The 17,018-nt window shown below is 44.4% G+C and overlaps 1 protein-coding gene across 4 annotated transcripts in view; it reads right to left on the reverse strand.

Annotated features, from left to right (window-relative positions):
• The window catches only part of cntln (centlein, centrosomal protein), a 93,178-nt gene that overhangs the window by 40,455 nt on the left and 35,705 nt on the right, over window positions 1–17,018 (reverse strand). For all 4 annotated transcript variants that reach the window (XR_007965960.1, XR_007965959.1, XM_052083608.1 and 1 more), the window contains exons 12-15: window positions 16,460–16,576; window positions 8,139–8,239; window positions 3,259–3,356; window positions 1,688–2,229 (exon numbers count right to left, since the gene is read on the reverse strand). Coding sequence is in view for 2 of the 4 variants with exons in the window: in XM_052083608.1 (XP_051939568.1) it covers window positions 1,688–2,229; window positions 3,259–3,356; window positions 8,139–8,239; window positions 16,460–16,576 (858 nt within the window). In the remaining 2 variants the exon portion in view is untranslated. The remainder of the gene's footprint in view (window positions 1–1,687; window positions 2,230–3,258; window positions 3,357–8,138; window positions 8,240–16,459; window positions 16,577–17,018) is intronic.

Raw genomic sequence — 17,018 nt, forward strand, 5'->3', positions numbered from 1 at the left:
CCTATAAAACATTAGGAATATTTATGATCAATTAATAGATTACATTATACATACAGAATCTTTCCTGAAAGACGTGAGCTCAACTACTCAAAGCTGGCATGTTCTTCTTCAGACTTTGAAACTAGTTGAGAATGAATCAACGGCGCCTCTGCTGTTTGGAGAAAAGTAGTGCGCTCCTTTTTTGCCTCCCGTTGCGTCAAGGAAACAATAGAATCTTTTGGATCCCATTGTTCTCTTAATCTCTACTCTATAACAAGCTGATTCTGACCCATTCTTTCACCTTATTCTTTCCGGACCAACAATGAAAAACCGCTGATGCGGTCAAAATAGTCAACTGCCTCCAGCTGTTTAAAACTTGAGAGACAAGAGAGAGTGGGAGAGGCAGAGGATGAAAACAAAGACATGTCAGCATCTTTTCACAGGCCTGACACCTTTGTCACATTTTAGTATAAACTTCTTGAGGCGGAAGCAGGTCATTGCCCGACATATCGCTGAAGAAGGCCCCGGCGAGATGAGAAGCGCGGAAGGGCTTTATAGTAACGCGAACAAATGGGTAGACGGGTGCCTTAAATAAGACAGCATCTCGGTTTAGACGCCGTTTCCGCAAATCCATTCAGATCCTTTCTCGCAGGTAAAGCGCCTATTAGACGGCTGCTTATTAGCCACATGGAGGGCATTAGGAAAGCCGGGGCATAGCAGCACCAAGTCCCCGCTAAACTGCCTCCAGTGGGCCGGGGTGGATTACGGTCTGATGAATTAGATGCCGAGGAGGCAGGGCTGAGCACAAGGGAGCGTTCGGGGTGGGAGACGGAGGGGGGGGGGGACTAAATATCAGCAATAGCTCAGAGTGTTTGAAATGAAATCATTCCGACCATCACTCAATAAACGGCTCAGTGGCTTTTTTGCATAAAACATACATGAAATAATTACTGTCGATGGGTCTTAATTTAGAGGGTGTTTAACAGCTTGTAGACATCTGGTAGAGAGCCGAGTAGGGCCATTCAAAATTTATCCAACTAAATTAAGGCGAGTAGTGTGTGTGCGTGTTTGTTCGGAATCGAGAGCGAGTGGGGCAAAGGCACATTTGTGAATTGACACGACAAGAGAAGAGAAGCAACACAACGAGGCGCGGGGCGAGGTTCGCTGCATGTACCGTGGGTGGTTTAGTGCTTGCAGGGGGATCCTTGGAGCTGTCAAGGGTGGGTAGTGGGCTGAGGGGGGTGCTGGTGAATATGCAAAGGACCAGTATATTAAATCAAACTGCCAAACTGTCAATTCCAGGCCTGCATTACTCGTGCATGAAAATGGCACCGCTGAAAGGTATCAAGACTTTGGCGGGCCCCTTATCCCAGGGCTTCTCTGGCACCGCTTCAACATTGTACACAGAGACTTCTAATTTTGCATGCAAATTTCAGTCAATAAGCTCCAAGCGAGCCGTCCCAGGACACTTGACGGGATCTGACAGTGGTTCACCCCCCCCCTCACGGTCTCGCTATCATTCCTGCTTGTAGTCCTCTTTGGCTCCTGAATTACCAACAAGACAGGAGGATGAAATTCAATCACCCATTTGCTTATGTTTTGCAAATACGCGCGTTGTCCCCTCGATGCTCTGTGGCCCGCCAGCCCACTCGAAACGCCTAAAAATAATGAGGTTGGACGCTGCGAGTAGGTGCGCGTGCATCATTACCTCGCTACGCTCATGTCCTCCCACTCGTCCTTCGAGGGACTGGGGCTACGGCCTTGCCAGCTGATGGCTTGATTGGGGATGACGGTCGGGTGGCTGCGCTGGCGTAACGAACCCGTGAGCCTAATTGTTTTCAACTTTGGCTTGCCGCTAACGTTGCCAGCGATCCCGCTCGGCCGCACCGGTCCCGCCGCACGCTTCCTGTAGAAGTCCCTGGCCGCCCTGAGAACGCCAAACTCCTGCCTCAGCTTCAGGAGCCGCCGATGGAGCTCAGCGGACTCTTTGTGAGAGGCGGCCAGCCGGGATTGGAGAGCCGCGACCTCGCAGCGATGCAGCTCCCCCTGAGCCGAGGCCAGGGCCAGGGCTTGCGCTTGGGCAGTCTGTAGGCGGACAGCTTCCTGGGTTTGCAGATGATCCAGCGAGGCTTGAAGTCCGCGGCAGTCGCGGGCCAGGTCTTCGTTGGCCTGGAGGAGCTGCTGTTTCTCTTCCCTCAGAAGCTCCGTCTCACCCTCCAGGGACACCATCCTCCGCTCCAGCTGCTCAATCTAGGGGAATCAAGGATTTGAAGCTTCAGTGATATAACTGAATAGCGCATATCAGACCGTTTACAAGTTTAAACTATGTAGATAAATATAAGTCCCTTAGATAATTTAACTGCAATTGAAAAACAACAGAGGTCGAACTACCACTTTGCAATGATGTCACAAACGTAATTGAATCCCTTGAGATTTCAGCTCAACGAGCATCGAAGGATAAACATGACAAGCATTTTTCGCTGTGCATTTTGTGAGTCCAACACAAATGTGCACCGGTGATGGAAAAGAGGGAAAAACTGCTGGTGACCTTGTGGCCATAGTGGTACATGCGGTTCTGTACTGGCTTAGAATTGGCAAAACTTCTGCTCAACGCAAATGGCAAAGAAATCAATCATCCAATAATTTTGGGTTAGCCAGCAAAACGCACAAAAAAAGGGGGGGGGGGCTTAAACAAATTTGGCCTGGGAACATATGAAGTGGATGAGTCTTGGAAAGTTGAAACAACACGCCGGAAAAATACTCACAGAGAGGTGAGCATCAACTGTTAGAGTGTGCTGGAAATCAAATGTCCAGATGCAAGCTCCCAAGCTACAAAATTGGGATTGTCCCCACCCAACCCGGGCATTGTTTTTTCCCTTTTCACTCTGACCACTGGTGAAGCTTGGTACCTTTCAGCCTGAATTAAAACAGCAAGCCACGGATGGAGACAATGCCACAAAAGTAAACGGGAGGTGACAAAGTTGTACTTGAATAATATGGCACTTCAAAGTTGAGGTAGGCTGTTTTTTTTAAATGACTAATTAAACCTAATGCACTGCTGACTGAAAGAAAAACACATTTTTAGTTGACACGATGAGCCACCGACTAAAATGTGACAGGAAAAAAAAAAAAAAATCTGTGCTCACACTCAAATCACGGCTGACAGATTAGAGGCTAATTTCGTCACTGCCATTGTGCTACAGTTACGATTCTGTCCATCTTCTTTTTTTTCCCCCCTGCTGGTGACAAAGAACACTAAGTGATGGCAAAGCGTCGTACCTTCATAAACGACTGTTCCAATCGCTTTGAGGAAACAGAGGGTCTTTTCGGAGAAGTGCTTTTGACCTGGTGCTCCTCTTCCACTTTGCGAAGCAGCTCTGAATAGGAGAACAAAGGTTCTTGTTGTGACACGGCGCGTCAAACCCAGGCGGGTCAGGCAATAGGACGATAGAAAAAAAGACTGCATTAAATCAATTAGCACTGCTCCTGGCCTAATTTCCTCCATCGGTACATTCGTAAAGCACACACCCCCACCCTTCCTGCCCCCTTCCCCTGCCAGTCGAGTCGAAAGAATGAAGAATTTTCAGACACTTGGCTCCAGTCATCTTCATCTTACACAACAGAGGAGTGTTGATCTAATAGTCCACAAGGAAATGGGAAAACAATGTTGAAAAAAGCACACAACATGCAACCTCTCTCACGGGATCATAAACAAATGCGAGAAGCACTCGAGTCTCTGGTGAACACCGTACAGCCCCCGGGCCGCGCTGCTTTGTAGTCCACTAGGATTCCCCCAATGGACAACTTATATGCACAGACTAACATATCGTTTTATCCAGGGAATCTCACTCTCAACCGTGACAAATACTCTCTTCACTATAAATGAATAAAGCAAACACACATTTGTCAGGGTATAAAGTTAACCGCACTTCGGGGACGTCAGTCAACCTGTCCGTTGAGGAAGCGAGAGCGTGACTCATCAGGAATTCGCCCAGATGTTTTAAAGAGTGCATAAAGTCACATGATCAGTTTTCTTTCACAAATTCACGGAGGCTAACTCGGCATTTGAACGTTCTGATGGGATGAAAGTGGAGGTCATAGTTGGCGTATAAAACATAAAATTACACATGTTTTTTTACTACTAGTGTGATTACTTCTACGAATAAAACTTTGTAATATTTATGAATGAAGGGTTATGTTCAGCAAAGGTAATTTTTTTTCCCTCCATGAAAAAGTCAAGACAACAACGCATGGTAAAATCCGTATTGTCCAAGCTGTGAAACACAAACAATGAAAATATCTCAGAAACGAAATGTGCTAGGGAAAAAAGGGAAACAATTTAAAATCAGCATCAAAAACAGGTCGAGGGACATATGTGAAGTCATCTCTGGTTAATATTTGCTGTTGACTGGTGTTATCATTGTCATTTGCAGAATATGGTGGTAATATTACATGACTCCACAATACTGGCAAAGGAGAGGCAATTAGCATACGGGCACAATGACGCCATATCAGCTTTCAATTCCCTTTTCCCGTTTTGGTTGAGTATTCTCTGTGTGTTCAGGATTTGGGTTTTCCATTGACCATTGGTATGCCTTTTTGTCCTGATTTTCAACGACATGATTTCTTGCCTTGACGTCTGCAGCCTGCGAGACACCAACGTGCATCCAGGCACGTGGCGGTCACAAACAACCGAAATGAATTATAAATTGAAACATCTCAGTCTGATCTAACGTTCTATCGCACGTCGAGTAATATGTGTTTCCATGGCTAGTTTCTTGGCTGAGCAAACCAAGCAAACGGGTGATCCTCTTCTGGTTAAAAAAAACAAACAAAAAGACTACGTGACCAAAAGAATTTGTTCTGACATGGACGCTTCAGGTCAGCTACCTGGGCACGGTCAAAGACAAAAAAGAAGGACAAAGCGAAATCGGCTGTGCGGAGCAGCCCTGCTCCCTCGTGTCGAATCGATGCTTTGTCCTGGGAAGTTTGTTACTTCGAATTAGCCGGCTCTTTTGTCTTCCTGGCGTGTCACATCCAATCAAAAGGAGCAGCCGCAAGGACAGGAGCGCTGCCGTGTTCGTTGGGTATACACGACCGGCAGTGGGAGAAAACGATCCACCACCGACGGATTGGGAGTTGTCACCTCGGCACCACCTTGATGAGAAGACACGGTGGCTCCCTAGTCACCCGCGGCGGGGAGGAGGTCCCGGCATCGGCGGCATACATTAGTGTCCCCTCCCATGTCTGCTCGTGGGCTATGGCACAAAGGCCCGCTCCCTTTCATGTGTTGCCTTTCGTTAGAGATAATCCTTGTGTGAACAACCCCGCGGCTCTTTGATCAGGTCGCAGAGGTTTCGCCGGTGAACGTTGTAGTCACTCACAACTTATTTTCCAGCACTGTTGGGGCGGCCTCCTCATGACTTCTGACATGCGGGTTGCCAGTCAAACCGTTCATGATGGGGCGCACAAGTAATGAGGTGAATCATTTCAAAGCTTTGTTGGCAAACGTGCCAAACGTTATGGCGTCAGAGGTAGTTGCCACTGAACGTATTAGTTTAGCTTTTCGTTCTAGTACACGGCGACACAGGGCTCCTTGCCATATCGTGTTTCATTGTTGGCGCCCATGCTATATCGCTTTGGCATAGAGGTTTTTACAGAATACTTAGTGTGATGTCCTCACATATGGGAAGGGAAACAAAAACAAAGAGCGCACTGTGTTAAGTTCAAATGTCCTTTAAAGTGCATGGAAGAGGTAAAGACACGAAAACTGACATGGCCTCCCAATATCACCTATTGCCGTGGGTCTGGAACGCAACCCTATACGATGAACGGAATGGCTGTACAGTTTGGAAAATAAACCGATGCCACAAAAGGTGGAAGCAAAATTGACATCTCAGCGCAGCTGAAAAGTGTGAAAAACAGGGAAGCCGTTGGCGTTAGCTGCAGGTAGTGTTGTACTGTTGTAATGTAATACTGCATTTCAGGCGATTTTACAATTTGAGTGAGAAAATTGTATTCTGGAACCTGTCAAGGCAATTTCTTATTGAAAAAAAATGGTTTGAAATGTTGTACTTGGACTCTAACTGTATCAAATGAGATCTTTTGCAAGCTTTTGGAGAATATACTGTAAATGCAACAAAGAGTTGAACCAAATTTTTTTGTTTGGTCTTTTTGACCATCGTTAAATGTTATCAATATATTCTATTTTGGAGTAATTCAGTCAATCACTCAACATTCTTTTGTCCTATTATAGGCATGCACTTATAGTAACGATAATAAATCCACTCATAAGCGTTATCTATCATATGATTTAAAATGTAAATACACAGCTCCCTCCAGTGATTATTTGTCAGAGAAGATGTAAAATTAGAACGTCCTTTTCGAGAAGCTCAATACTTTCGCTTCCTGCCTCGAGTGTCAATAGCAAAGGACGCTCCATTTTAATTAGTGCCATCCTTTTAATGAAATGCTCGCACCTCAACCGCCAGACACCATCATTGGTGGGGAGGAAAATGAAAGTGATCCAGGACAGATTCGTTATTGAACTGCTTAATTAAAGCCATAGCGGTTGCGGCGGTCACCGACTGACAAAAGGCTGCAAACTGAATTAAAAGCGATGTGCTTTTTCAAACATCGGGAATGGTTCCTGCTGACACGAACAGCATTTGATCTACCAATCAATTAGCAGTGGGGTTGATCAAGTCTTAATTGAGTTGTCCAATTAATTCCAATGCGAGTCGCCTCGTTTATTTGGCCCGCAAATTTGCATGGATAGGAGTCAAAAGTACTGTCACATTTAAGATATAAACATTTTCACTCAATAACAGCCATGAGTAATGTTACAATGCTGCAAGTCAAGTCAACAGTATTTATAGAGTACTTTCAAACAGCCATCGCTGCATACAAAGTGCTGTACATGGAGCGATTTAACATGCACAATAAACAGTAAGACAAATCGGTAATAAAGGCGGTAGAAAGCACCAAACAATAAAATCAAGAACAAATCTAAGTCATGCTGAGTCGAACGCCAAAGAAATGAAGTGAGCCGTTGAAAGTGGACAAATTCACGATTGTACAACTGATTTGTGTAAATATGAAGAAAAATGTCTTTATATCATGCTTTAGTGACTCTTTAAAGATATGAACAGCCCTTATAAAATACCAACTACGTCTGTCGCAAACTATTTTGGGACAGGGGAATCGATTATCCGATTATTCTGTCGATTACTCTGGGAATTTCTTTCCCAGCCCCAAGACCAACAACAAAGAAAATATGTTTTAGATGGCAAAATATTGTATTGTACAAATCTTCAGCAATGTAACAATTTTACATTTTACAAACACATATACACTATTTAGTAGAAATAGTATTTAGTAGTGTGTGCGTGCATTGTGACATGCATGTGTGCATATTACGTCATCGCTTCGACTTCGAACTTCAAATAACTTTTCTCACATTTTTGGACTCTGTCGTAAATTTAATGAGACAAATACTTTGATGAATGACAAGCTGGTTGTAATGGTCAAAGTTCCAGAGGACCACAACTATCACAAACGTCAATTATTGATTTGATATATTGTGATATCATCCAAAAAAGACCCACTGCTGCCCTCTGTAGGTTACTGTTATTTACTTTTATGTTCCCAGGTTCATGCTCAATGCAGAGTTGGCCAAAACATTTCTCTGCCCCCACCCCCCCCAAAAAAAATTGTGTGCGTGTATATATATATTATATATATATATATATATACATACACATACACACACATACTTTCGTTGGCGACATTTCACGTCAACGGCTCAACACGTTTGAGGCCGTTTTTACACTGCACTTGGTTTTCACCTTGTAGTACAGCTCATGTACAACAGTGCCCAATTTCCGGCTCGCTCTTATTTGGTCGTGGTTACAAATGTGCCATCCGATGCCAGAAAGTGGAAGCTCCTGAGTGAAACATTTCTCAACATGAAGCGCAGCGCCGAAATAGAAGATGCCCTCCTCACACATAGCAGCAGCTGCTACCTGCCATTCTGTCGTGTCCTCACACAACACAAACAAATGGGCTCGCTGATTGCTGAAGAATACTTTTGAGCAATTAAGGTTTCGTCACATTCGTTAAAGAGATCCGAATAAAAAAAAAAATACATATGAATTCACCTTGGTGTTCTTCAGTGAGACACAAGTTGAGCTCCTTCACCGTGGCCCGATCCATCGCAGCCTGGACTCGCAGCATGTCCAGCTCCTCCTCCAAGCCAGCCCTGCATTCATTCAAAACAAAAAGTGTTTATTTTTTTCCCCACACTGTATAACAAGACCGGTTTTACATATTCTACAAATACCCCATTACGGCCTTCATTTATGTCGTAACATTTGCCACTCGTTTCCTTCTGGAATCTCATGCTCCACTTTCACCTCCCCACAGAGAAGATGACAAGAAGAAATTAATTGAAGCGTGTTTTATTTATTCACATGTAAATCAAAGTGACAAGTGAGATGAAACGCCAAGGTAGGAGGTCGCCGCGCAGTGTGTTTGCGTGCAACGCAGCAGACAATCTGACTAGGAAAGTGTGCCCAATTACCACCCGGCAATTAGCTTGATTCCTGCTAAAGGCTAATTACGAGGAGCCATTCTGGAGACTTTGCACTTTCAAGTTATTATTAGGACACCAAGTGAACGCCTTGCGAGGATACGCACGAGGCCCCCGTTGAGACGAGCACACCTGAAGAACACACAGCTCCTATCCCTCCCCTTTGCTGTGGAGTGCAACGGCAGAAACAAGCTCCTGCTCGCAGAGTGGCATTCTACCGTCTGTTAACCTCATTTGCGGAGGCAAAAAAAAAAAAGGCAAATACGTGAGCCACTCCGCGGAGTTAAAAGAGGTCACTTGTGAGAGCGCGAACAATGGCAATCACAATGGCAATTAACTAACGAGACAGCTTTCATTTTACAGATGTTTTTCCCTGCCAAATGTCAGGAAAATGACCTGCGGAAAGTTACAGCCAGTGCACAGGGAAGGGAAATAATTAGCTTTTTAGCCCTCACAGTCCAGTAAACGCCTGGCCTAATGGCTGACCGCAGCTTAAATAAGTACACAAATGACTCTCCCCGAGGGGCGGGGGTGAGGAAGCAGATGGATATGTGTCGCTCCTTTATGGATTTTCCTCCATAAATGAACTCAAGTCGATGAGGCACCAGCGCTGCCTCCTGCGTCCTGCCTGTTAATGGGACAAACGAGCTGAAATATGCAGTAAGTAGAAGATGCCTGTCCCAGCTCGTGTTTCTCTCGTTCGCGCGTCAAGATGCTGGCGTTATCGACACCAAAGCCAAAAATCACATGCAAAACATTCAATTTTGTTCAAGGACTAGCGTGTTTTCGTGACGAGAGAGGAGAGGATTGAATTGCAGATATCGGACGGTGTTGGCCGAGAGCCTCCGGTTTCAGTTCAAATCCGCAGCTCCAAACCAAGTGCATTCTTATCCCAGGAATCCTTCACTCTATTAGCATGCTGTGCAACTAATGGATCGAACATACGGCACATTGGGGAAAGCAATCCGATGATATCACAGAAGCTACAAAGGCTACACTGAAAGCGCAGAAGGAAATATAGTCAATTTTTTACTTGATGTTTGATTATTGTAGACATCCAGAGCGACCACAAAATTCCACATGCAGCCCCCCCCCCCCTTATTGGAAATCCAAACCATACTTTGCATTGGCCTTACAGTAGAGAGGCTGGGTTGAGCAGTGGCAAATTTGCCGGGCACAGGTGCTTTACGTTTTCATTGTCATCAACAAAGCCCTTTTTTTTCCTTCTTTCAAAATAATTTCCATTTTGAAACCAACTCCTTTGACCCTGGGGTCCGCTTCAAATAGGCCTATCTACTTTTTATATCTTTCACACTCTTTCGCACAGATTGAAAGAGGGGAGGGGGGAGCAGCCACACGAGAGGAGGAGGAGAACATCTTGCCTTGCTTTTTGCAACCAAACCTGGGGAAGGTGAGCATTGCCACAACGGCGTGCACGTGCTTTTCCACTTGGTGGGAGAAGTGAGCCCAGTGTGCGAATCTGCTGTCTTGCCATGGACTTTGTTCAAGGCCGTCATTCGGCAGAATGGGGCACTTTTATTTTTTTGGGGCGAAATGAAATCAACCTGAAACCATTCAATTTGAGGAGAATGAAGGACGATTTATTTGCTCTTATTTTAAACAGTCATAGTGTGTGGTATGTTGATCAAGGCAATGGTTAACTTTTATGTAGGGGTCGTAATTTGCGGCAGGGCTTAGCACCTACTGTATATGTCCACCAAAAGTGTACATCACGGCGTGAACGGGCAGCATACAAGGAATATTGGCTTACAGAGTTTGGAAACATAACATTATATTGTCAGCCCCTGAAAAGGTATAAAGAGTCACATTGGAGTACACATTTTCACCCTATAAAAGGTACATCGGCGCAGTTTGTACCTTGTGGGGTTGTGCTGGACTTTTGCTGTACCGCATGTCTTCAGAAGTCAACAACAATAGTGGATTTGGATAGAATTTTGCAGAAAGCAAACAAAGCAACAGAGAGAGATGCAACTGGATCCTTGGCGATGTGGACGAACGACACTTGTAAGTCTGTGTTTGGAGCTGCTCTTTTGGTCTTGCTTTTGAGAAAAAAAAATCTCTCTCTCATTGAGCGCGAGAACTTTAGCCTAGAGCAATGCCCTCCATGTCATTTGATCTCCAGTCTACCAATGCCGCGCCGAGCACACGCCGCCCGTTCCGATCCACAAGGGTGCGCAACACAGCTGCATCCTTGGCAGCCATTGTGCTCACGCCTGGAAGAGCGCACGGAGCACTTGCTCGGAACAAGAATTCACAAGGAATCAAGGGAAGGAAAGTGGAAGGACCTCTGGCATTTCTATTGTTGGAAAAAATCATCTTGTTTTGAGGGCTGTTGGGGATTACCCCCGTAGTCAAACTTGCGCTCGAGGGCTCCTTGTTCTTCGAAAGTCTCAAGTGGCTGAAATGGGGAGCGCATAACCCGGCGCTGTTGAAATTGTAAGGCCATTTTCATGATGCCTTTAAAAGTCAAGAATTTTCTGTGATGTTTTTCCTGTCAAAACGGCACAGACGGAGATTTAAGGGACTAGGTCGATTTGGTCATCTTCAAGCTTCAGATGTCGTATCGGCGCCGTATGAGGAGCGGGATGCTACGCGGTGACACGTTAAACACCTGACACAATCATCACACGATGCACGATGACAATTTTACGCGTCATCGTGCATCCCCGAATGTAACTGCGGGATACAGCGTGGCTCGCTGTTCTGCATAAGGCACAGTTCTGGATCTTCACTCCTGACAATTTTGCAGGATCTCAGTGAAAGCGACTTCCATGTCTCAAAGTGCCTTCGTTAGAATGCATATACATCTTGGTGATATCTGCAGGTGTCCATGTAAAGCAAATCAAGATTGAAAAAAAAATTGAATACTTCATCATCTTTCCAAAGTGCTAATTATTTTTCTGAATTTGAGTCCATTGAAATAAGCTGCATTATTGGTTCTCTTTTTTTTTGCTTTGAGAGAGGCCAAGACTGGATGGCAGCACTAAAGCATGCATTATAATTACAAAATGCTAAGCAAATTATGGCCTCCCCGCAAAAAATAAATAAAATAATTTCCCCAAATAATAAATGAAGGGGGGAAAATCCGTCGTCTGACTTAACATGCATAAAACATTCTGTTTGTGCAAGCAAAATGTGTCCCTCCTCCAACTCTGCCTGGGGTCCAGTGGGTGGGGGCAAAAGAAACTCATTACTTGTATTACCTTTTAGCAAATCACGATGAAACGGGCAGAGAGATGAGGAACACTGTGGTAAACTTTATTAAACTTAATTAGAGTCAACGTCGCTCACTGGGGAGGTTCACGTCTGTAATGGTCACCGTGTAAAGAATCTCACATTGCTGCTGCAGCAGTGCAAATGATCTCAAAGCCTCCCCGTCAGTAAACGCTGGCTAATTTATGCTTTGATGTCGTCTGAGAGCAGTATCTTAAGTCTGAGGGCGCACTGTATGTGTTTACTCTACTTATGAGGTCTAAATAATTCCTGCCTCTTTTTTTACCAACAAACCTTTTATAACAATTAACAAGCGCGGACACCGAGTGGAGAAAGGCGCATAATGAGGCAGATAAAGGATCCCACTGTGGGGTTTTCGAACCCGCACTGCCTTTACTTTACCAGTCAACCATGAGGACATCTCAATAAATTTAAAAAAAAAAAGACGAAACGTTTGTTGTGTAATTGGACACAAATTGGCCAATGGCTCCAAATTATTTCCACGCCGCAAAATTTTAATACTAGTGCGCAATAGTGTGATGACGAGCATCTGACGAAATTCCATAAATGGACTACTACGGTAAATACCAAAATGGAACACTCAAATGATTTTTATTGATAACATTTTAGAACTGTGAAAAATGTCTTTATGAGAACCTTTTTAACAAATTCCTTGCAACAAAAAGAAAACAGAGGGACAAGTGCCGACAAGTGAATTGAGATTCAATTTCACACAATCACGAGGAAAGATTTCTTGATGAAATACTTATTTTGTCGCACCATGATAAAATTTGCCATTTTTTAATTTTGTTGGATTGTATAGCAATTGTGCTGGTTCCAATAAGTGGACTTATTTTGAGCCCGATTGTCAGCAAAATCAGATTATCGAATGTCTCTAAAAAATAATCCCAACGAGCGTGTAGTGTGCCATGTTGGTCATTACAAGTACACCCCACACTATAAAAGCAGTAATAACATTGAATGTTTTTCAGCATGTGTTGGTATTGTCACAGTTTTAAAATTAAGATGTTAATCATTTTTTACAATATTTTTTTACGTGTACCAGCTTTAAGAACTCACTGGTACTACCCACTGAGAAGGAAATCTTTTTGGGGTATTTGTCTTTTGGGTTTGAATTACATTCAAACTACATTTACAAAAGGTGCAGTCCAATAACACGATAGTCCTCGTTGCGGGCAAAAGTTTCGGAGGTCGAAATGCATCTCTTAATTTAGTCGCCGCTCAGAGTCAAAGTCAATTAAAGCACATTTTTCACCTCCTCACTCAACCTTGAATTACAGTGCAAATACGACAGGAGGATCTAACCTTCTCTCAGCACTGCGTGGGACCCGCTGCGCAGGAGTCAACCCTGCTGTACTCGCTGAGCCAAAGAGTCATTTTGGACCTCTGGAAGGTGTTTTACAAGTGTTGTTTGCGGAAGAGGTGATCAGGAGCATCTGCGCGTCGTCCCATGACAAAGAAGGCTCCAAAAACGAAAAATGGACAGATGAACACCACTGGCATTTAAAGCTTTTAAATGGGTCTTCATTTGGTTCTAAATTCTCAACTAGCGGGAGTTAATTGGCCATTAGTCGATTACTGCCCGACACTTGCGCAGCATAACCTTCACAAGCGTAATCATCATCACACGGTCAGAGGAACAAGCTGTGACGACTTGCCCCACAAGTTAGACCTTCAGAAAATTGGGCTGCTTGCGCTTTATAACGGATCGACTTTTGCAGGTACGGAGGAGCTTAATAATCGTACAGTGAGTGGTTTCGTACAGAACGCTGTCCCAAATTTGTAACCAAGTAGAACCGTGCTGCAGTGCAGTGGTCCATAACGCCCGTTCAGAGACATTTGATAGAGGGGAAAAAAAAACCAACCTAAACATTTATTAGTGGGTAGCGTGAACAAACTTTAAACTGGAAAACAACATTTTTGTGAACAAAATAAGAAAAACGAAAATGTATTGATGAAAAAGAAAACTAACTGAAACTTCACCGTACTTGTATAAAACTCAGTTAATTATAGCAAAAATTCAACTTCAGGATGCATTAAAAATGTTTATTTTGGTTTAGCTGCATGTCCATACAGAAGAAGGACGGTCAAGCAGTCATTTGAGAATGGTAGATACTTTTAGTTTTTTTTAAAATCTTGAACCTGACAAGTACTCCATATATTGAAAAAAACCCCCACCAAAATTAATGAAAACTAAAATAAGATGAAGAAACTGATTTAAAAAAAAATGACATTCAAAGCTCTAGCATAACTCTACTGAGGACCGACAGTACTTTGGGCATGACCAACACAACACACGGTGCACTGTGAGCACAATTAAGGGTCTCATCCCAATAACCAGACGATTCTGGTGATCAAATGTAACCTGACGTTGTAACTGGGCTGACCTGTGAGAGGCTGTGATGTGAAAAATAAAGTGAAGCTCGTCGGGGGCACATGAAGGGGATCAACACTAAGCCCTCAGGACAGGCAAGTCACACCGTCAGGAAAAGAGGCCAGGCTCTCGTCATCCCTCGTGGATTCCCTTCACAGGTCAGTTTCAAGGACCTTGCGTGGAGCGTGTTTGCCAATCCCCTCTGTCCCCCCCAAAGTACTGGCCCGCATTTCCCCCAGACCATGCAGTGAACTGCTCAGTTCCAGGCAGGCAAGCTGCCGGATGGACATCCCTTAACAGGCAGCATCAGCGGCACTAGTGCTACTAGCCTGTAATTAACTCAGACAGCTCAGGCTTGGAGAGAGGCAGCCGGGCTATATCATAATGAGCTCAGCTGGGATTAGGAGGACAGGGCAGGGGGGTGAGCAGAGGGGAAGGATCGGAGGGAAGGGGAGGCGTGAGGGGGGTACCACTATTCTGGCCTCAACCTGCACTGTGGCATCGCGGAGGGGCCGGGGGGAGACAACCGGGAAAGACGAGGCGGAAAAGTGAAGAGGAAAGAAAGCGCAGAGGCGCAGGAGAGAGGATGGAGAAGGTGAACAAAGGTGAAGGCCGGGGGAGACAGGAGGAGCCAAGACGATGGCTTTAGGCCAAGCTTTGTGCGGAGCGTCACGAAGGGTCACCGGTAGTGCTGCAGTTACAAGGGCTTCTCAAGATCAAACCAGACAACGGTTACACTCCAAAAAGAGACACAAAAGAAGAGTAAAGGAGGCAAGATAACCGAAAAGGGTACAATCCTCCTAAAGTGGATTTCAAATGTTTTTGAAGACCGGAGCGGGAAGGGAAGCGTATTTTAGTCACCATTTTTGGAAGACAGTGAATGTACGTTTGCTGTAGCGGGCCTCAAAGAAGGCACATATTTTGCATTACGAAAATGTCCTGGCACAAAAACATCACAGAAGGGATATTGTCTCTATTTCTACAACAAATCTATTGAGTGTGAAGCATAAAGCTGAAGGACATGCTAACCACCCAATCTGCTTGAAGGAATTTCAAAACAGGCACTTAAGTGTATCTTCTACCATTTCCTGGAAGAGTATTTCATTGTTCTACCTGTCGGGGGTCACTAGACATCGCTGGCACAGACGGATAGACGAAGATACACGATACTATTACATCAGATAAGTGAGTACGTGAAACCGAATTAGGTTGGCTTACTTTGTCCAACTATGTCACAAAATGGTTGTGTGGGCTCGCTGGTTTACTATACAAGATGAACAATCTAGTAAAAACTGATTTTAAAAAACAGTTTCAAAAATAGACGACACTGTTTAAATCAGAGGTGGACAAACTTTTTTTGACAGAAGATCGACTTTTGATCTTCGGTCACGCACGCCACGTCGAGCAACAGCCGGCCCCGAACATGAGTGAAACCGAAACACACAAATCTTTTTTTTCCCCGCCATTTCCTCCTCCCACCCTTCGTAGTCGACTTGGGACAGTCCGCTGGCTCCCGGTTGATGTATTGGGCACCGCTGGTCTAAATGATCTCCCCTGTCGCCCACAAAAAAAAAACTGAAAAAGGGGGCCTTCTAATCTATGACAGAATTCTGCTCATTTAGCAAAAACGTAACCCAAATAACAAGCCGAAAAGCTCTGTAGTCTATCGCGAACCCAAGATGACAGTAGTAAAGTCATCGTGAGCTAAATATTAGTTTGATCCCCACCTCTCACTTCTCCAAAACGAATACACAGGATAATCACACAGGACATTACGTTAAAGCAAACCAACCGCGGTCAAAAGAGCAAAAAATTGCCGTAATTTGACTCGATCGTCCGCGTGGGTGTCTGTCCCATGCAGAAATGCAATCTTGTGATTCAAAGTGACGGAACGAGATTTGGTTGGAATTTTTTCCCCCTCCTCTTTCAAAAGAAATTCACAATTTTACAAGGTTCATCAACACAATTGTAGCAGATCATGTGGACTAAAGGTGTGACAACACCCTTGGTGAGACCACGTCATTTGTATCCGCTGCGCTTCCATGTGAGAAGAGTTGGGTGGCCAATTTAACAAATGAGGAGAGTCTAATGATTTTAGTCTGACCCCCGCTGGTGGGTAATGATGTGACGGACTGAAGGGATGCTGTGAAGTTGGGGAGGTCATAGTGATTAAAAAAAAAAAAAAAAAAATCAGTTGGTCAGTATTATCATGGTGGGGACGATAAAACAGAAGTGTGTCAAGTACTTCGAAAGTGACTTACTTTTCCAGAGTGAGTTTCCGGGTGAGGTTTTTGAAGTAGGCAAGTTCGTTCCACACGGCATCGCTGTTCTCTTGTCTTAGTTGCCAGGGCTCGGCGCGTGGCATCCTTCCACGTGGCCTGAAGTACAAAGTGATTACTCAAGCAATCAATTGATTAGGGAATAATAATGATAATAATAATACATTTTATTTATAAGCGCCTTTCAAGACACCCAAGGACACTTTACAATAACAAAAAACACAAAACCATATGGGTTGAGCAGCGGCAGCCAAAACGCGCCAGCGTTCACTCAACCCGGAAGTCAGAAAGAAACCATAGTCCCCTTAGTTCACCTCCTGGAATTTCGAGTCCTGTGAACACCAAATTTTCCAAATAATTCCAATGCAGACCATCAGGACTCAATACAGTGGAACATTCAAAAACGATGGCCCAATGGTAATACCATTTGAGTGCAAACTTTTTTTTCTCTCCCTAGAACCTATGCCTCAAAAGATAAACAAAACTGGTGTTGGTGGTGGGGGGAGGGGGGTGTCACAACGTCGACTTGTCTGACAAAGTG

The sequence above is a fragment of the Hippocampus zosterae genome, chromosome 13 (genome assembly GCF_025434085.1).
Source record: "Hippocampus zosterae strain Florida chromosome 13, ASM2543408v3, whole genome shotgun sequence".
NCBI classification, from domain to species: Eukaryota; Metazoa; Chordata; class Actinopteri; order Syngnathiformes; family Syngnathidae; genus Hippocampus; species Hippocampus zosterae.